This window comes from Chiloscyllium plagiosum, unplaced genomic scaffold (genome assembly GCF_037043375.1).
Source record: "Chiloscyllium plagiosum isolate Xiang-an unplaced genomic scaffold, Cpla_swu_hap1 HiC_scaffold_28, whole genome shotgun sequence".
NCBI lineage: Eukaryota > Metazoa > Chordata > Chondrichthyes > Orectolobiformes > Hemiscylliidae > Chiloscyllium > Chiloscyllium plagiosum.
In genome coordinates, this window is record NW_028270166.1 from 5,438,873 (window position 1) to 5,460,133 (window position 21,261).

Sequence of the window (21,261 nt, forward strand, 5' to 3'; positions counted from 1 at the left end):
ACTCTCCGATAGTGCAGCACTCCCTCAGCACTGACCCTCCGACAGTCCAGCACTCCCTCAGCACTGACACTCCGACAGTCCAGCACTCCCTCAGCACTGACCCTCTGACAGTCTGCCACTCCCTCAGCACTGACCCTCCGACAGTCCAGCACTCCCTCAGCACTGACCCTCTGACAGTGCGGCACTCCCTCAGCACTGACCCTCTGACAGTGCGGCACTCCCTCAGCACTGACCCTCTGACAGTGCGGCACTCCCTCAGCACTGACCCTCTGACAGTGCGGCACTCCCTCAGCACTGACCCTCTGACAGTGCGGCACTCCCTCAGCACTGACCCTCTGACAGTGCGGCACTCCCTCAGCACTGACCCTCTGAATGCTTAGCGATTGGTCATTTTGGACTCAACCATGTTGCTGTGGGATTTGAGTCACCTCCAGGCTAGGCTGAGATGCAGATTTATGACGAATTCAGTGTTAATGCTTCTTAGCTGCTTTCATGGCATTTGAATTCAAATCCAGAGAACATTAAACACAGTCTCTGGGATCCCAGAGCAGAACCATTTCCATTCTGTTAGCTTCCTGTTAATGGAGAGTACGGAACAAACAATTCAGGGACAGAAGGTGGACATTCACTCCATAGTGACAGTAAAGTAGATCAGAGCTGTACTAGAGCTCAAACCCATTTCAAACTGGTCCATGTTCAGCCCTTACAATGGCGAGACTGATGTCAGAGCCATACCCAGCCAAAGGGGCATGAGATGTATTTGTTTGTCCAAGCTCCTGGTGAGATCACCACAGCCAAGGCCATCATCATGATCAGCTTGTGCCACATCATTAACATCACCATCATCCATCCCTGCCTCAGCACAGCTGCTACTGCTGTCACTCTGATCCAAATCTCGTTACTGTGTGATTCCACAATTCCAATGTTTGCTGACAGTGCAGCACTCCCTCAGCACTGACCCTCCGACAGTGCAGCACTCTATCAGCACTGACCATCTGACAGTGCGGCAATCCCTCAGCACTTGCCCTCCGATTACGCAGCACTCCCTCAGCATTTACCATCTGACAGTGCAGCACACCATCAGCACTAACCCTCCAACAGTGTGGCACTCCCCCAGCACTCACCCCCCAACAATGCGGCATTCCCTCAGCGCTGACTTTCTGACAATGTGGCACTCCCCCACATTCACCCTCCAACAATACGGCACTCTCTCAGCACTGACCCTCTGACAGCGCGGCAGTCCCTCATCCCTGACCCTCCAACAGTGTGGCATTCCCTCAGTACTGACCCTTCGACAGTCTCCGTTCCCTCAGCAGTGACCCTCCAACCGTGCGGCCCTCCCTCAGTACTGACCCTCCGACAGTGCAGTACTCTGTCAGCACTGATCCTCCAACAGTGCAGCATTCACACAGCACTGACTCTCCGACAATGCGGCTCTCCCTCGGCACTCATCCTGCAACAGTGCGGCATTCCCTCAGTGCTGACCTTTGACAGTGTCGCACTTCCCCAGCACTCACCCTCCAACAATGCAGCACACACTCAGCACTGACCCTCTGACAGCGCGGCAGTCCTTCAACACTGACCCTCCAACAGTGTGGCATTCCCTCAGCACTGACCCTCCAACAGTCTTGTTCCCTCAGCAGTAACCCTCCAACAGTGAGGCACTCCCTCAATACTGACCCTCCAACAGTGCGGCACTCCCTCAGTACTGACCATCCAACAGTGCAGCACTCCCTCAGCACTGACCCTCTGACAGTGTGGCACTCCCTCAGTACTGACCCTCTGACTGTGTGGCACTCCCTCAGCACTGAGCATCTGACAGTGCAGCACTCCCTCAGCGCTGACCATCCGACAGTGCAGCACTCCCTCAGCACTGAGCATCTGACAGTGCAGCACTCCCTCAGCACTGATCATCCGACAGTGAGGCATTGTCACAGCACTGACCATCCGACAGTACGGCTCTCCCTCGGCACTGACCCTGCAACAGTGCGGCATTCCCTCAGTGCTGACCTTTGACAGTGCGGCGCACCCTCAGCACTCACTCCCCGACAGTGCGGCATTCCCTCAGCACTGACCCTCTGATAGTACGGCAGTCCCTCAGCACTGACCCTCTGACAGTGCGGCACTCCCTCAGCACTGACCCTCCGACAGTGCGGCAATTTCTCAATACTGATCCTCCAACAGTGTGACATTCCCTCAGCACTGACCCTCCAACAATACGGCACTCCCTCAGCACTGACCCTCCGACAGTGCGGCACTCCCTCAGCACTGACCCTCTGACAGTGTGGCACTCCCCCAGCACTGACCCTCTGACAGTGCGGCACTCCCTCAGCACTGACCCTCTGACAGTGCGGCACTCCCTCAGCACTGACCCTCTGACAGTGCGGCACTCCCTCAGCACTGACCCTCTGACAGTGCGGCACTCCCTCAGCACTGACCCTCTGACAGTGCGGCACTCCCTCAGCACTGACCCTCTGACAGTGCCGAACACCCTCAGCACTGACTGTCCGACAGTGCGGCACTCCCTCACTGCTGTCTCTCCGACATTGCAGCACTTCTTCAGTACTGACCTTCTGACAGTGCAGCACTCCCTCAGTACTGACCTTCTGACAGTGCAGCACTCCCTCAGTACTGACCTTCTGACAGTGCAGCACTCCCTCAGTACTGACCTTCTGACAGTGCAGCACTCCCTCAGTACTGACCTTCTGACAGTGCAGCACTCCCTCAGTACTGACCTTCTGACAGTGCAGCACTCCCTCAGTACTGACCTTCTGACAGTGCAGCACTCCCTGAGTACTGACCTTCTGACAGTGCAGCACTCCCTCAGTACTGACCTTCTGACAGTGCAGCACTCCCTCAGCACTGACCATCTGACAGTGCGGCAATCCCTCAGCACTTGCCCTCCGACTACGCAGCACTCCCTCAGCATTTACCATCTGACAGTGCAGCACACCATCAGCACTAACCCTCCAACAGTGTGGCACTCCCCCAGCACTCACCCCCCAACAATGCGGCATTCCCTCAGCGCTGACTTTCTGACAATGTGGCACTCCCCCACATTCACCCTCCAACAATATGGCACTCTCTCAGCACTGACCCTCTGACAGCGCGGCAGTCCCTCATCCCTGACCCTCCAACAGTGCGGCCCTCCCTCAGTACTGACCGTCCGACAGTGCAGCAATCCCTCAGCACTAACCATCCGACAGCGCAGCATTCCCTCAACACTGACCCTCCAACAGTGCGGCATTCCCTCAGCGCTGACCTTCTGACAGTGTCACACTCCCCCAGCACTCACCCCCCAACAATGTGGCATTCCCTCAGCGCTGACTTTCTGACAATGCGGCACTCCCTCAGCACTGACCCTCTAAATGTGCAGCACTCCCTCAGCACTCACCCTTTGAAAGTGAGGCACTCCCTCAGCACTGACCCTTTGACAGTGCAGCACTCCCTCAGCACTGACCATCCAACAGTGCAGCACTCCCTCAGCACTGACCATCCAAAAGTGCAGCACTCCCTCAGCCCTGACCCTCCGACAGTGCAGCACTCCCTCAGCACTGACCATCCAACAATGCAGCACTCCCTCAGCACTGACCCTCTGACAGTGCAGCACTCCCTCAGTACTGATCATCCGACAGTGCAGCACTCCCTCAGCACTAACCATCCAACAGTGCAGCACTCCCTCAGCACTGACCCTCCAACAGTGCAGCACTCCCTCAGCACTGACCATCCAACATTGCAGCACTCCTTCAGCACTGACCCTCTGACAGTGTGGCACTCCCTCAGTACTGACCCTCTGACAGTGTGGCACTCCCTCAGCACTGACCCTCTGACAGTGCGGCACACCCTCAGCACTGACTCTGACAGTACGGCATTCCCTCAGTGCTGTCTCTCCGACATTGTAGCCCTCCTTCAGCACTGACCCTCTGATAGTGCAGCACTCCCTCAGCACTGACCATCCGATAGTGCAGCAATCCCTCAGCACTAACCATCCAACAGCGCAGCATTCCCTCAACACTGACCCTCCAACAGTGCGGCATTCCCTCAGCGCTGACCTTCTGACAGTGTCACACTCCCCCAGCACTCACCCCCCAACAATGTGGCATTCCCTCAGCGCTGACTTTCTGACAATGCGGCACTCCCTCAGCACTGACCCTCTAAATGTGCAGCACTCCCTCAGCACTCACCCTTTGAAAGTGAGGCACTCCCTCAGCACTGACCCTTCGACAGTGCAGCACTCCCTCAGCACTGACCATCCAACAGTGCAGCACTCCCTCAGCACTGACCATCCAACAGTGCAGCACTCCCTCAGCCCTGACCCTCCGACAGTGCACCACTCCCTCAGCACTGACCATCCAACAGTGCAGCACTCCCTCAGCACTGACCCTCTGACAGTGCAGCACTCCCTCAGTACTGATCATCCGACAGTGCAGCACTCCCTCAGCACTAACCATCCAACAGTGCAGCACTCCCTCAGCACTGACCCTCCAACAGTGCAGCACTCCCTCAGCACTGACCATCCAACATTGCAGCACTCCTTCAGCACTGACCCTCTGACAGTGTGGCACTCCCTCAGTACTGACCCTCTGACAGTGTGGCACTCCCTCAGCACTGAGCCTCTGACAGTGCCGCACTCCCTCAGCACTGACTCTCCGACAGTATGGCATTCCCTCAGTGCTGACCCTCTGACAGTGCGCCAAACCCTCAGCACTGACCATCCGACAGTGCGGCAATCCCTCAGCACTGAGCCTCTGATAGTGCCGCACTCCCTCAGCACTGACCCTCTGACAGTGCGGCACTCCCTCAGCACTGACTATCCGACAGTGCGGCACTCCCTCAGTGGTGAGTCTCCGACAGTGGAGCACTCCCTCAGCACTGAGCCTCCGACAGTGCGGCATTCCTTCAGCACTGACCGTCCAACAGTGCGGCAATCCCTCAGCACTTGCCCTCCGACTACACAGCACTCCCTCAGCATTTACCCTCTGACAGTGCAGCACTCCGTCAGCACTGACCCTCCGACAGTGTGGCACTCCCTCAGTACTGACCCTCCAACATTCCAGACTCCCTCAGCACTGACCCTCCGACAGTGCGGCACTCTCTGAGCATTGACCCTCTGACAGTGCGGCACTGCCTCAGCACTGACCCTCCAACAGTGCAGCACTCCCTCATCAGGACTCTCAGTACTGACCCTCCGACAGTGCGGCACTGCCTCAGCACTGACCCTCTGAATGTGCAGCACTCCCTCAGCATTCACCCACCGACTTTGCAGCACTCCCTCAGCACTCACCCTCTGAAAGTGCGGCATTCCCTCAGCACTGACCCTCTGACAGGGCCACACACCCTCAGCACTGACTCTCTGACAGTACGGCATTCCCTCAGTGCTGTCTCTCCGACATTGTAGCCCTCCTTCAGCACTGACCCTCTGACAGTGCAGCACTCCCTCAGTACTGAACCTCCAACATTGCAGGACTCCCATTAGCACTGACCCTCTGACAGTGCGGCACTCTGAACACTGACCCTCTGACAGTGCAGCACTGCCTCAGCACTGACCCTCCAATAGTGCAGCCCTCCCTCAGTACAGACCCTCCGACAGTGTGGCACTGCCTCAGCACTGACCCTCCAATAGTGCAGCGCTCCCTCAGCACTGACCCTCTGACAGTGCGGCACTCCTTCAGCACTGACCCTCTGACAGTGCAGCACTCCCTCAACACTGACCCTCCAACAGTGTGGCATTCCATCAACACTGACCCTCCAACAGTGTGGCATTCCCTCAGCGCTGACCTTCTGACAGTGTCACACTCCCCCAGCACTCACCCCCCAACAATGTGGCATTCCCTCAGCACTGACCCTCTGAATGTGCGGCACACCCTCAGCACTCACCCTCCGACTTTGCAGCACTCCCTCAGCACTGACCTTCCGACAGTGCAGCACTCCCTCAGCACTGACCATCCAACAGTGCAGCACTCCCTCAGCACTGACCATCCGACAGTGCAGCACTCCCTCAGCATTGACCCTCCGACAGTGTGGCACTCCCTCAGAACTGACCCTCTGACAGTGCAGCATTCCCTCAGTACTGACCCTCCGACATTCCAGACTCCCTCAGCACTGACCCTCCAACAGTGCAGCACTCCCTCATCAGGACTCCCTCAGTAATGACCCTCCAACAGTGCGGCACTCTTTCAGTACTGACCTTCTGACAGTGCAGCACTCCCTCAGCACTGACCCTCTGACAGTGCGTCGCTTCCTCAGCACTGACTCCCTGACAGTGCGGCATTCCCTCAGCACTGACCCTCCGATAGTGCAGCACCCCCTCAGCACTGACCCTCCGATAGTGCATTACTCCCTCTGCACTGACCCTCCAATAGTGCAGCGCTTCCTCAGCACTCACTCCCCGACAGTGCAGCATTCCCTCAGCAGTGACCCTCTGATGGCGTGGCACTCCCTCAGCACTGACTCTCCGATAGTGCGGCAGTTCCTCAGCACTGACTCTCCGATAGTACAGCACTGACCTTCCAACAGTCCCCACTCCCTTAGTACTGACCCTCTGACAGTGAGGCACTCCCTCAGCACTGACCCTCCGATAGTGCAGCACTGACCTTACAACAGTCCCCACTCCCTCAGTACTGACCCTCCGACAGTGCGGCACACCCTCAGTATTGACTCTCCGATAGTGCGGCACTCCCTCAGTACTTACTCTCCGATAGTGCAGCACTCCCTCAGCACTGACCCTCCGACAGTCCAGCACTCCCTCAGCACTGACACTCCGACAGTCCAGCACTCCCTCAGCACTGACCCTCCGACAGTGCGGCACTCCCCCAGCACTGACCCTCTGACAGTCTGGCACTCATTCTGCACTGACCCTCCGATAGTGCGGCACTCCCTCAGCACTGACACTCCGACAGTCCAGCACTCCCTCAGCACTGACCCTCCGATAGAGCGGCACTTCCTCAGTGCTGACCCTTCGATAGTACGACATTCCCTCAGTGCTGTCTTTCCGACATTGTAGCCCTCCTTCAGCACTGACCCTCTGACAGTGCAGCACTCCCTCAGCACTAACCATCCGACAGTGCAGCACTCCTTCAGCACTGACCCTCCAACAGTGCAGCATTCCCTCAGCACTGACCCTCCAACAATGCGGCACTCCCTCAGCACTGACCCTCTGACAGCGCGGCATTCCCTCAACACTGACCCTCCAACAGTGTGGCATTCCATCAACACTGACCCTCCAACAGTGCGGCATTCCCTCAGCGCTGACCTTCTGACAGTGTCACACTCCCTCAGCACTCACCCTCCAACAATGCGACACTCCCTCAGCACTGACCCTCTGAATGTGCGGCACTCCCTCAGCACTCACCCTCCGACTTTGCAGCACTCCCTCAGCACTGACCTTCCGACAGTGCAGCACTCCCTCAGCACTGACCATCCAACAGTGCAGCACTCCCTCAGCACTGACCTTCCAGCAGTGCAGCACTCTCTCAGCACTGACCCTCCGACAGTGCAGCACTCCCTCAGCATTGACCCTCTGACAGTGCGGCGCTCCCTCAGAACTGACCCTCTGACAGTGCAGCATTCCCTCAGTACTGACCCTCCGACATTCCAGACTCCTTCAGCACTGACCCTCCAACAGTGCAGCACTCCCTCATCAGGACTCCCTCAGTAATGACCCTCCGACAGTGCGGCACTCTTTCAGTACTGACCTTCTGACAGTGCAGCACTCCCTCAGCACTGACCCTCTGACAGTGCGTCGCTTCCTCAGCACTGACTCCCTGACAGTGCGGCATTCCCTCAGCACTGACCCTCCGATAGTGCATTACTCCCTCTGCACTGACCCTCCAATAGTGCAGCGCTTCCTCAGCACTCACTCCCCGACAGTGCGGCATTCCCTCAGCAGTGACCCTCTGATGGTGTGGCACTCCCTCAACACTGACCCTCCGATAGTGCGGTGCTCCCTCAGCACTGACCCTCCGATAGTGCGGCAGTTCCTCAGCACTGACTCTCCGATAGTGCGGCAGTTCCTCAGCACTGACTCTCCGATAGTACAGCACTGACCTTCCAACAGTCCCCACTCCCTGAGTACTGAACCTCTGACAGTGAGGCACTCCCTCAGCACTGACCCTCCGATAGTGCAGCACTGACCTTACAACAGTCCCCACTCCCTCAGTACTGACCCTCCGACAGTGCGGCACACCCTCAGTATTGACCCTCCGATAGTGCAGCACTCCCTCAGTACTTACTCTCCGATAGTGCAGCACTCCCTCAGCACTGACCCTCCGACAGTCCAGCACTCCCTCAGCACTGACACTCCGACAGTCCAGCACTTCCTCAGCACTGACCCTCCGATAGTGCGGCACTCCCCCAGCACTGACCCTCTGACAGTCTGGCACTCCCTCAGCACTGACCCTCCGATAGTGCGGCACTCCCTCAGCACTGACACTCCGACAGTCCAGCACTCCCTCAGCACTGACCCTCCGATAGAGCGGCACTTCCTCAGTGCTGACCCTTCGATAGTACGGCACTCCCTCAGCACTGACCCTCTGACAGTGCAGCACTCCCTCAGCACTGACCCTCTGACAGTGCGGCACTCCCTCAGCACTGACCCTCTGACAGTCTGGCACTCCCTCAGCACTGACCCTCCGATAGTGCGGCACTCCCTCAGCACTGACACTCCGACAGTCCAGCACTCCCTCAGCACTGACCCTCCGATAGTGCGGCACTCCCCCAGCACTGAGCCTCTGACAGTCTGGCACTCCCTCAGCACTGACCCTCCGATAGTGCGGCACTCCCTCAGCACTGACACTCCGACAGTCCAGCACTCCCTCAGCACTGACCCTCCGATAGAGCGGCACTTCCTCAGTGCTGACCCTTCGATAGTACGGCACTCCCACAGCACTGACCCTCTGACAGTGCGGCACTCCCTCAGCACTGACCCTCTGACAGTGCGGCACTCCTTCAGCACTGACCCTCTGACAGTGCGGCCCTCCCTCAGCACTGACCCTCTGAATGCTTAGCGATTGGTCATTTTGGACTCAACCATGTTGCTGTGGGATTTGAGTCACCTCCAGGCCAGGCTGAGATGCATATTTATGACGAATTCAGTGTTAATGCTTCTTAGCTGCTTTCATGGCATTTGAATTCAAATCCAAAGAACATTAAACACAGTCTCTGGGATCCCAGAGCAGAACCATTTCCATTCTGTTAGCTTCCTGTTAATGGAGAGTACGGAACAAACAATTCAGAGACAGAAGGTGGACATTCACTCCATAGTGACAGTCAAGTAGATCAGAGCTGTACTAGAGCTCAAACCCATTTCAAACTGGTCCATGTTCAGCCCTTACAATGGCGAGACTGATGTCAGAGCCATACCCAGCCAAAGGGGCATGAGATGTATTTGTTTGTCCAAGCTCCTGGTGAGATCACCACAGCCAAGGCCATCATCATGATCAGCTTGTGCCACATCATTAACATCACCATCATCCATCCCTGCCTCTGCACAGCTGCTACTGCTGTCACCCTGATCCAAATCTCGTTACTGTGTGATTCCACAATTCCAATGTTTGCTGACAGTGCAGCACTCCCTCAGCACTGACCCTCCGACAGTGCAGCACTCCCTCAGCACTGACCATCCGACAGTGAGGCATTGTCACAGCACTGACCATCCGACAGTACGGCTCTCCCTCGGCACTGACCCTGCAACAGTGCGGCATTCCCTCAGTGCTGACCTTTGACAGTGCGGCGCACCCTCAGCACTCACTCCCCGACAGTGCGGCAGTCCCTCAGCACTGACCCTCCAACAGCGCGGCAATTTCTCAATACTGATCCTCCAACAGTGTGACATTCCCTCAGCACTGACCCTCCAACAATACGGCACTCCCTCAGCACTGACCCTCTGACAGTGCGGCACTCCCTCAGCACTGACCCTCTGACAGTGCGGCACTCCCTCAGCACTGACCCTCTGACAGTGCGGCACTCCCTCAGCACTGACCCTCTGACAGTGCGGCACTCCCTCAGCACTGACCCTCTGACAGTGCGGCACTCCCTCAGCACTGACCATCCGATAGTGCAGCACTTTCTCAGTACTGACCCTCCGACAGTGCAGCACTCCCTCAGCACTAACCATCCGACGGCGCAGCATTCCCTCAGCACTGACCCTCCAATAGTGCAGCCCTCCCTCAGTACAGACCCTCCGACAGTGCGGCACTGCCTTAGCACTGACCCTCCAACAGTGCAGCGCTCCCTCAGCACTGACCCTCTGACAGTGCGGCACACCCTCAGCACTGACTCTGACAGTACGGCATTCCCTCAGTGCTGTCTCTCCGACATTGTAGCCCTCCTTCAGCACTGACCCTCTGACAGTGCATTACTCCCTCTGCACTGACCATCCGATAGTGCAGCAATCCATCAGCACTAACCATCCAACAGCGCAGCATTCCCTCAACACTGACCCTCCAACAGTGCGGCATTCCCTCAGCGCTGACCTTCTGACAGTGTCACACTCCCCCAGCACTCACCCCCCAACAATGTGGCATTCCCTCAGCGCTGACTTTCTGACAATGCGGCACTCCCTCAGCACTGACCCTCTAAATGTGCAGCACTCCCTCAGCACTCACCCTTTGAAAGTGAGGCACTCCCTCAGCACTGACCCTTCGACAGTGCAGCACTCCCTCAGCACTGACCATCCAACAGTGCAGCACTCCCTCAGCCCTGACCCTCCGACAGTGCATCACTCCCTCAGCACTGACCATTTAACAGTGCAGCACTCCCTCAGCACTGACCCTCTGACAGTGCAGCACTCCCTCAGCACTAACCATCCGACAGTGCAGCACTCCTTCAGCACTGACCCTCCAACAGTGCAGCATTCCCTCAGCACTGACCCTCCAACAATGCGGCACTCCCTCAGCACTGACCCTCTGACAGCGCGGCATTCCCTCAACACTGACCCTCCAACAGTGTGGCATTCCATCAACATTGACCCTCCAACAGTGCGGCATTCCCTCAGCGCTGACCTTCTGACAGTGTCACACTCCCCCAGCACTCACCCCCCAACAATGTGGCATTCCCTCAGCGCCTACTTTCTGACAATGTCGCACTCCCTCAGCACTCACCCTCCAACAATGCGACACTCCCTCAGCACTGACCCTCTGAATGTGCGGCACTCCCTCAGCACTCACCCTCCAACAATGCGACACTCCCTCAGCACTGACCCTCTGACTTTGTAGCACTCCCTCAGCACTCACCCTTTGAAAGTGAGGCACTCCCTCAGCACTCACCCTCCGACTTTGCAGCATTCCCTCAGCACTGACCTTCCGACAGTGCAGCACTCCTTCAGCACTGACCATCCAACAGTGCAGCACTCCCTCAGCACTGACCTTCCGACAGTGCAGCACTCCCTCAGCACTGACCCTCCGACAGTGCAGCACTCCCTCAGCATTGACCCTCCGACAGTGTGGCACTCCCTCAGTACTGACCCTCTGACAGTGCGGCGCTCCTTCAGCATTGAGCCTCTGACAGTGCCGCACTCCCTCAGCACTGACCTTCCGACAGTGCAGCACTCCCTCAGCACTGACCCTCCGACAGTGCAGCACTCCCTCAGCATTGACCCTCCGACAGTGTGGCACTCCCTCAGTACTGACCCTCTGACAGTGCGGCACTCCTTCAGCATTGAGCCTCTGACAGTGCCGCACTCCCTCAGCACTGACTTTCCGACAGTACGGCATTCTATCAGTGCTGTCTCTCCGACATTGCAGCACTCCCTCAGCACTGACCCTCTGATAGTGCAGCACTCCTTCAGCACTGACCATCCGTCAGTGCGGCAATCCCTCAGCACTGAGCCTCTGATAGTGCCGCATTCCCTCAGCACTGACCCTCTGATAGTGCGGCACTCCCTCAGCACTGAGCCTCCGCCAGTGCGGCATTCCTTCCGCACTGACCGTCCGACAGTGCGGCATTCCCTCAGCACTTGCCCTCCGACTACACAGCACTCCCTCAGCATTTACCCTCTGACAGTGCAGCATTCCGTCAGGACTGACCCTCCGACAGTGTGGCACTCCCTCAGTACAGACCCTCCAACAGTGCGGTGCTCCCTCAGAACTGACCCTCTGACAGTGCAGCATTCCCTCAGTACTGACCCTCCGACATTCCAGACTCCCTCAGCACTGACCCTCCAACAGTGCAGCACTCCCTCATCAGGACTCCCTCAGTAATGACCCTCCGACAGTGCGGCACTCCTTCAGTACTGACCTTCTGACAGTGCAGCACTCCCTCAGCACTGACCATCTGACAGTGCGGCAATCCCTCAGCACTGGCCAATAATATAAAGGAGGATAGTAAAAGCTTTTTTAGGTATGTGAAAGGCAAAAAAATGGTTAGGACTAAAATTGGGCCATTGAAGACAGAAACAGGGGAATATATTACGGGAAACAAAGAAATGGCAGAAGAATTAAATGGGTACTTCAGATCTGTGTTCACTGGGGAAGTCACAAGCAATCTCCCTGAGGTAACAGTGGCTGAAGGACCTGAACTTAAGGGTACTTATATTTGCCAGGATTTGGTGTTGGAGAGACTGTTAGGTCTGAAGGTTGATAAGTCTCCGGGGCCTGATGGTCTACATCCCAGGGTACTGAAGGAGGTGGCTCGGGAAATGCATTGGTGATTATTTTCCAGAGTTCGATAGATTCGGGGTCGGTTCCTTAGGATTGGAGGGTGGCTAATGTTATACCACTTTTTAAGAAAGGTGGGAGAGAGAAAGCAGGAAATTATAGACCAGTTAGTCTGACCTCAGTGGTGGGAAAGATACTGGAGTCTATTATAAAGGATGAAATTACGGCACATCTGGATAGTAGTAACAGGATAGGACAGAGTCAGCATGGATTTATGAAGGGGAAATCATGCTTGACTAATCTTCTTGAATTTTTGAGGATGTAACTCTGAAGATGGACGAGGGAGATCCAGTAGATGTAGTGTACCTGGACTTTCAGAAAGCTTTTGACAAAGTCCCACACAGGAGGTTAGTGAGTAAAGTTAGGGCGCATGGTATTGGGGGCAAAGTACTAGATTGGATTGAAAATTGGTTGGCTGATAGGAAGCAAAGGGTAGTGATAAACGGCTCCATTTCGGAATGGCAGGCAGTGACCAGTGGGGTACTGCAGGGATCCGTGCTGGGACCGCAGCTTTTTACAATATATGTTAATGATATAGAAGATGGTATCAGCAATAACATTAGCAAATTTGCTGATGATACAAAGCTGGGTGGCAGGGTGAAATGTAATGAGGATGTTAGGAGATTACAGGGTGAACTGGACAAGTTAGGTGAGTGGGCAGATGCATGGCAGATGCAGTTTAATGTGGATAAATGTATGGTTATCCACTTTGGTGGCAAGAACAGGAAGGCAGATTACTACCTCAATGGAATCAGTTTAGGTAAAGAGGCAGTACAGAGAGATCTGGGTGTTCTTGTAAAACAGTCAATGAAGGCAAGCATGCAGGTACAGCAGGCAGTGAAGAAAGCTAATAGCATGCTGGCCTTCATAACAAGAGGGATTGAGTATAGAAGCAAAGAGGTGCTTCTGCAGCTGTACAGGGCCCTGGTGAGACCACACCTGGAGCACTGTGTGCAGTTCTGGACTCCAAATTTGAGGAAAGACATTCTGGCTATTGAGGGAGTGCAGCGTAGGTTCACGAGGTCAATTCCTGGAATGGCGGGATTACCTTACACTGAAAGACTGAAGCGACTGGGCTTGTATACCCTTGAGTTTAGAAGACTGAGAGGGGATCTGATTGAGACATATAAGATTATGAAAGGATTGGACACTCTGGCAGCAGGAAACATGTTTCCGCTGATGGGTGAGTCCCGAACCAGAGGACACAGCTTAAAAATACGGGGTAGACCATTTAGGACAGAGATGAGGAGAAACTTCTTCACCCAGAGAGTGGTGGCTGTGTGGAATGCTCTGCCCCAGAGGGCAGTGGAGGCTCAGTCTCTGGATTCATTTAAGAAAGAGTTGGATAGAGCTCTCAAAGATAGTGGAATCAAGGGTTATGGAGATAAGGCAGGAAGAGGATACTGATTAGGAATGATCAGCCATGATCATATTGAATGGCGGTGCAGGCTCGAAGGGCAGAATGGCTTACTCCTGCACCTATTGTCTATTGTCTATTGACAGTACTACACTCCCTCACTGCTGACCCTCCGCCATTGTGGCGTTCCCTCAGTACTGACCCTCTGAAAATGCGGCACTCCTTCAGTACTGACCCTCTGAAAGTGCGGCACTCCTTCAGTACTGACCATCTCACAGTGCAGTAGTCCCTCAGCAATGCCCCTCTAACAGTGTGGCACTCCCTCAACAATGTCACTCTGACAATGCAGCACTCCCCCAGTACTGACCCTCTGACAGTGCAGCACTCCCTCAGTACTGACCCTAAGACAGTGCATTGTTCTGTCAGATTGCTGCTGTCTGATGATTGTCCCTTAATGAGAGGGAGGCAGAGAAGTATCTTCCATTGGCCGTGAGTTAAAGAAGCCCCATCCTCTCCTGGGTATATCTACGCTGCCCGCTCCCCCTCAAACAACTGGCTCTATCACTCACCACCTCCTTCTCCTTCTCCTCCTGAGTCTTCTTCAGATCATCGTACAGAGCCGTCATTTTCACCTCCAGCTTCTTGTGACTTTCCTGAAGTTGTGTGTTTTGTTGCTTGAGCTGGGAGACCTCTCGCTGTGGGTTTAGGGACATTAATACAAACCAGAGTGTGAGGAACAGGGAGAACAGAATAATGGCCCCAAAAGGGTGCATTATGATTAAGGATTTTAAAGATCTCGGCATTATCCTGTCTGCCTGGATGTAGGAATTTATTTGTCAGTGTTCAGACAGCAGCAAGGGACAATGCACTGAGGGTTCTGTTTGGAGACTTACTCTGCCTTTATACAAACACATACTACAGTTTCACTTTCCCAACGTCATCAGAAACTTGCGATGTCGACATCCACTTCCTGGGACCCACATAGTGCTCAGAGCTATGCTGAAGTGTTGTTCTGGACAAGGACAGACCATTCAAAACATTCCTAAGCCGGCAGCCCATACTGTAACTTTGCTATTTTGTTTCGGTCAGCGACCAGTGAAAATTAGCCAGAGTAAGTTATTTTTAACACAAAGAACAGAATAGAGAATACCCACAGAACTCAGTCTATCCAAAATAAGCTTCGTTCTGCTGTTCCGACAAATACATGCGACAGTACCAATAAACAAACCCCTTAAACACACTAATGCTGAAACAGAGGCTGACAGGTTAGCAGGGGAGAAGGAGAGAGAGTCTCGCAGCCTGATTCCACACAGCCCACTGCTGAACTGACTCTAAGCTAACTTCAGTTTTCAGGATTGACCAATCCCCTTTCTTCATTAAAGTCACTTGTAAACATAAAAGCTTTGCCCTAAAGTCTCATCTGTTTATGTTAAAACAAATAGGCCTCGCAATACTCTTTTATCTCTGTACCAAACCAGTCATTTTGGAGCCCGGCCTTTTTCTGAAAAAAAAGCAAGGACACAGTATCCTTGAGAAAAAGAACAGTTTTTGAAAAAAAGACCTGCTTTGTGACAGTGCTCACACAAGATCGTTAAAGACAGAAACTGCAGGATCACATTGAGCTGGTCTGACTGCTGCTGAGACAGAGAGAGAGAGAGATAGAGAGAGACAGAGAGACAGAGGGAGAGAGAGAGAGATAGAGAGACAGAGAGAGAGATAGAGAGAGAGACACAGACAGACAGAGGGAGAGAGAGAGAGAGAGAGACAGAGGGAGAGAGAGAGAGACAGAGAGACAGAGACAGACAGAGAGAGAGACAGAGAGACAGACAGACAGAGAGAGAGAGACAGACAGAGAGCGTGAGAGAGAGACAGAGAGAGATGGACAGACAGACAGAGAGAGAGAGACAGAGAGAGAGAGACAGAGAGAGAGACAGAGAGAGACAGACAGACAGAGAGAGACAGAGAGAGAGAGATAGACAGACAGATAGAGAGAGAGAGACAGACAGACAGACAGAGAAGCAAAGGGAATGTTTCAATTTGATGCCGGCAAACAGGAGGGTGATTTGATTGGGTGATTGAGAGACAGATCATTTCAGGAGCTGAGGACTCAGGTGGGGAGTGTCCAGGTCAAGTCATGAACAAAAGCCTTGTTTGGAATGTTGCAGTTGTTGAAGATCCAGAACAGAACTTCCTGTGGACATGTTTGGATACGTCTTGCATTGATATCACTCCTTTCTTGGCCACTGTCTCAAAGCAAAGTTAAAAATCACACAACACCAGGTTATAGTCCAACAGGTTTATTTGGAAGCACTAGCTTTCGGAGCACTGCTCCTTCATCAGGTTAAGTGGAGAATAAGATTGTTAGACACATCATTTACAGCAAAAGTATAAAGTTTGCTATAAATTCTATATCTTACAATCTTATTCTCCACAACTACCTGATGAAGGAGCAGCGCTCTGAAAGCTAGTGCTTCCAAATAAACCTGTTGGACTATAACCTGGTGTTGTGTGATTTTTAACTTTGTACATCCCAGTCCAACACCAGCATCTCCAAAATCAGTCTCAAAGCACTTTACAACCAATTAAATAGCTTTCTAATCAGTGTTTTTTTTTGCAAGAACATCTGAAGATTTCATTCAGAGTCAGCTGCCAGAGTGTCAGTATCTCTGACACTCCCCTCGCTATCTGTCAGCCAGGGCTCCCTGTTTAGACAAGGTTAACAGCCCCAATCAGGGAACTCAGTTTTTATGAGGTCTAGCTGACTGACCTTATTTTCAGGTGTTCTTGCAAATGTGTTTTCTTCCTGAAACTTTCAATCCTCAGTCTCTGCTGCATTTGAGGATCTCTGTGATAGTAGCATTTCTCATCAACATGAAGAAGATCAGGAAGATAAGGATAAAGTCAAACCATTGACAGCTTGTGTTACAGGCACCTCACATTGACCTCCTTGTGTCCTCCCCTCTGTTGCTAAAATAATGTGAATTAGTGTCCAGCCAATAACAGGAAAATGACCGCAGGCAGTATTGCCCAAGACAAGTATATGGAGAATGTTGCCTCTTAGGTTCATGTTCTGTTCCTCAGCTTCATCAGCGAACACCATGTCAACACCAAGTTCCTGAAAACCGAATAATGCTCAGAATGGCTCTATCACTTTCACCCCCACCTTCATCTACCTATCGCTTTCCCAGCTACCTTACGCCCAACCCCACCCCTCTCCTATTTATCTCTCAGCCCACGTGAGCCACCCCCGAATTTCTGATGAAGGGCTTATGCCCAAAGCGTCGACTTTCCATCTCCTTGGTCACTGCCTGACCGGCTGTGCCTTTCCAGTCCCACACTCTTCGATTCTGATCTCCAGCATCTGCACTCACTTTCTCCCAGATTCAATTCATGGCAATCAATTGACAGAAGAATATTTAATACTGAGGGACAAACGCTCACTCCAGTAACAACTGATCCTAAATGAAGCTACCTGGGATTAAAGTTTCTGTTTTCATTTGTGAATGATTAATCAATGCTGAGGGACAGTCAGTGTCAACATATGAGTAAGATTCCAATAATACACCGAGCCATCCTCTCCCGATCATAGAATAGAATTCCTACAGTGTGGAAACAGGCCCTTTGGCCCAACAAGTCCACACCGACCCTCTGAAGAGCAACCCACCCAGACCCATTCCTCTACCCTATATTTACTACCGACTAATGCACTTAATATACACATCCGTGAACACTATGGGTAATTTAGCACAGCCAATTCACCTAACCCGCACACCTTTGGATTGTGGGAGGAAACCCACACAGTCACGGGGAGAATGTGCCAATTCCACACAGTCACCTGACACTGGAATCGAACCTAGGTCAGCAGTGCTAGCCACTGAGCCACTGTGCCACCCATCCCTCAACCACTCCAACCCACTCCCTAATCCCTCCATCACTCTGAACCTCTCTTTCCCAACATTCCTCATCACCCCTGTAGAGATCCTAACAAGGTCAGCCAGGGCAGGTTTGGACTTGATGGGCTGAACAGCCTGCTTCCACACTGTAGGGATTGTATGTGAGTCTGGGTGATGATTGCGCTGAGGGTTCTCTGCATGCAGACAGATAGGGGGATGTTGATATTCACAGTTAAGTCTCTTTGTCACTGAATCTCCGGTGAGGCAGCATCTATGACCATGCTGATAGGTTAGTGAGGAGCAGGAGGAGCTCATTTGGCCCCTCAGGACTGATCTTCTGTTTGATAAAATCCTGGCTGATCTGCTTGAGTTCCAATTTTCTTGCCACCCACGATAGCCATTGACTCCCTTGTTATTCAAGAACCGACCCGGCAAAATCTTCAATCTCTCGTTCCCTCCACTCTCTGGGGAAGAGGGTTCTACAGATCCACAACACTCTGAGACAAAAGGTTTCTCCTCCTCCGTCATCTCAAACTGGAGAATCCTTATTTTAAAATTATGCCCCTGCGTTCCTGTCTCTTCTACAAGAGAAAGCAACATTTCAGCATCCTGTGGAAACGGCTACAGTTTCAGCTGGAATTGGGACAAAGTAACAAACTCTGCTTGAGACAAGAGGAGTTGTTAAAAGATGTGACTTTATTGCAAATCTGCACAAAACTGTTGCAGTAAAAAGCACAGACAGACACATTTAACTCAAGGCTATCTTACATAATTTCTGGAACAGTGCCATTAAATTACACAGCTCAGAATGAGGCCATTCAACCCTCCCAGCCAGGGCAAGCTCTTTAAGAGGTCTATCCGGTTCGGTCCACTCCCTTTCCTGCTATTAGCCCTGCAATATTAGTTTCTTCAAAAAGGTTATCTTCGCTTTTGGAAGTTCCTGTTGAATTTATTTCCTCCACTCTTTCCAGCAGCACATTCCACATCATGATGTCTTAATTTGCAGCAAAGATGCTCCTCATCTTCCCCATTTATTTTTCCAGTTTCTTAAATCTATGTCTTCAATCAATGAATACATGCAAACTGAATCACCCGGTCTTATTCCTGTCTAATAATCCATTGGAGAGGGGTGAACAGCACATAGTTTACGAATAAATATCAGGACTGACTAATCCCGTCACTCAAAGCTAACACCAACCGTTACAGAAATAAACATTTATCAATCGCTTTCCAAGCGTATTGTTCTTTACCTGATTCCCTTATGTTTTCTAAAGAAATATTTTACAAAAAGGCTTTTCTTCTCAATGTAGTTGTGACAAAGAAAGTGTAATAAGAGCTTGCAGACTGCAATGTATAGTTCCAGATCTCAGCACCCTGTTATAACAGATTACTCACCTTCAAAGTGAAGGCCAAATAAATGTCCCCAGTAATTGCTTTAATAGGAACATAGGAGTAGAAGTAGACCATTCAGCCCATCATGACTGCTCTGCCATTCAATATGATCCTGGTGGATTATCCACTTCACTGCCTTGTTCACACACTATCACCATCACCCTCTCCTGTCTGTCCCTGGTGTTTAGAAATCTGTAAATTCCTATGTTAAACAGATTTAAAGACTGAGCTTCCAGACCTCACTGGGGAATAGAAATCCAAAGTTCCACAATCCTCTGAGTGAGTATTTCTTCTCATCTTGGTCTGAATTGGCTTCCTCCTTATTTTGAAATTGTGCCCTGTTGTTCTAAACTCCCTGATCAGACAAAGCATTTTACAGGGAGGTGATGGCCTAGAGGTATTATCACTGTATTGTTGATTCAGAGACTCAGATAATATTCTGGGGAACTGTGTTCAAATCCTGCCATGGTAGAATTCCAATTCAATACAAAAATGTCTGGAATGATGATCATGAACCCATTTTTTTTTTTGGAAAAACCCATCTGGTTCACTAATGCCCTTACAGGAAGGAAACTGACATCCTTACCTGGTCTGGTCTACGCATGATTCCAGAAACACAGCAATGTGGTTGGCTCTTAACTGCCCTCTGGGGCAATTAGGGATGGGAAGCAACCCCCTCATCCAATGAATGAGTTTTGAAAAAAATTAAGTTAGATTAGATTGTTTACAGTATGGAAACAGGCCCTTCGGCCCAACAAGTCCACACCTACCTTCCGAAGAGTAATCCACCCAGATCCATTCCCCCTGACTAATGCACCTAACACTATGGGCAATTTAACATGGCCAATCCACCTGACCTGCACATCTTTGGACTGTGGGAGGAAACCCACGCAGACACGGGGAGAATGTGCAAACTCCACACAGACGGTCATCCGAGGCTGGAATCAAACCCGGGACTCTGGTGCTGTGAGGCAGCAGTACTTACCACTGAACCAGTGTCCCGCATCTGACCCGTCTATGCTTTTAAGCATTTTGTAGATTTCAGTGTAATCATCTCTCATTCTTCCAGTGAATAGGGACCTTGCTCCCCCAATCTCCCTTCACAGGACAGTCCCTCTATCCCAGGAACACATCTGATGAACTTTAATGTGTCAATCCCACAATGATTTGGCAGCATGATGCATCCCTTAACGGTGTAATTTATCCCTGGTTTCGATTAGAAGTGAAGAGTCAAAGTTCAGAGTGCAGGAGAGGTGAGGAAGGATCAATGGCAGGGCAGTGGCTAAACTACATTGTGGGTCTCCAGTCCTGTGGACTGGATGGGTAGGAGGTGAGGACCAGGAAAGTTTGGTTGGTCATTGACACATACACCCGTTGGGGAGTTTATGAATGGATAGGGTGGATAGTGAAGTGGGATGGATACACGGAGTGGGCTTCTCACACCCTGTGTCCCCTATATCTGAGTTCCCAGGCAGCAGATTGCATTCTGCCATAAAAGAGGCTGGAAACCACACTCCTCAATGAATCTCAATGTCCAGCAAGCCCAAAACATTCCTTCAGAAGGAGACCTTCACTTCATGTGGAGACACAAGTGAAACAATTGGAATGTGCGATTTTCCCATCAGTGCAAGAAAAAACAGATGAATGTCAGGGTTTTAGTGAGATGTCATCTCCTGATTCATCGCTGGACAATCTTTCAGCTAGAAGGGATCTTATTTCCCGTTCAGATCTCCGAGAAGCAGGGTTTGTGTTGTCCCTGAACACTGTAGGGATTCTATGACTCTATATGATTCTCGATAGGATCACTATCCAGTGAAGTCAATCGTTCTTCCTCCAATAGCAGTTAACCAGTTCCTCTTCGCACAAGGGAGTTTGTTTCAGCTCTAGATGTCAACGGCTGCATTTCAATCCCAGATGTTTGGAAATCTCCTGTACAAGGCAAGGACAAGGTTTAGGAACTTTTATG

The 21,261-nt window shown here is 52.2% G+C and overlaps 1 protein-coding gene across 2 annotated transcripts in view; it reads right to left on the reverse strand.

Moving 5' to 3' along the window:
* The window catches only part of LOC122565469 (uncharacterized), a 63,634-nt gene that overhangs the window by 22,598 nt on the left and 19,775 nt on the right, over window positions 1–21,261 (reverse strand). The window contains exon 2 of one of the 2 annotated variants that reach the window (XM_087975922.1): window positions 14,580–14,705. In XM_087975922.1, coding sequence (XP_087832048.1) covers window positions 14,580–14,705 — 126 coding nt within the window. Of the gene's footprint in view, window positions 1–14,579; window positions 14,706–18,579; window positions 21,225–21,261 lie in introns of those variants that run through there. The other variant, XM_087975923.1, reaches the window with a different exon arrangement.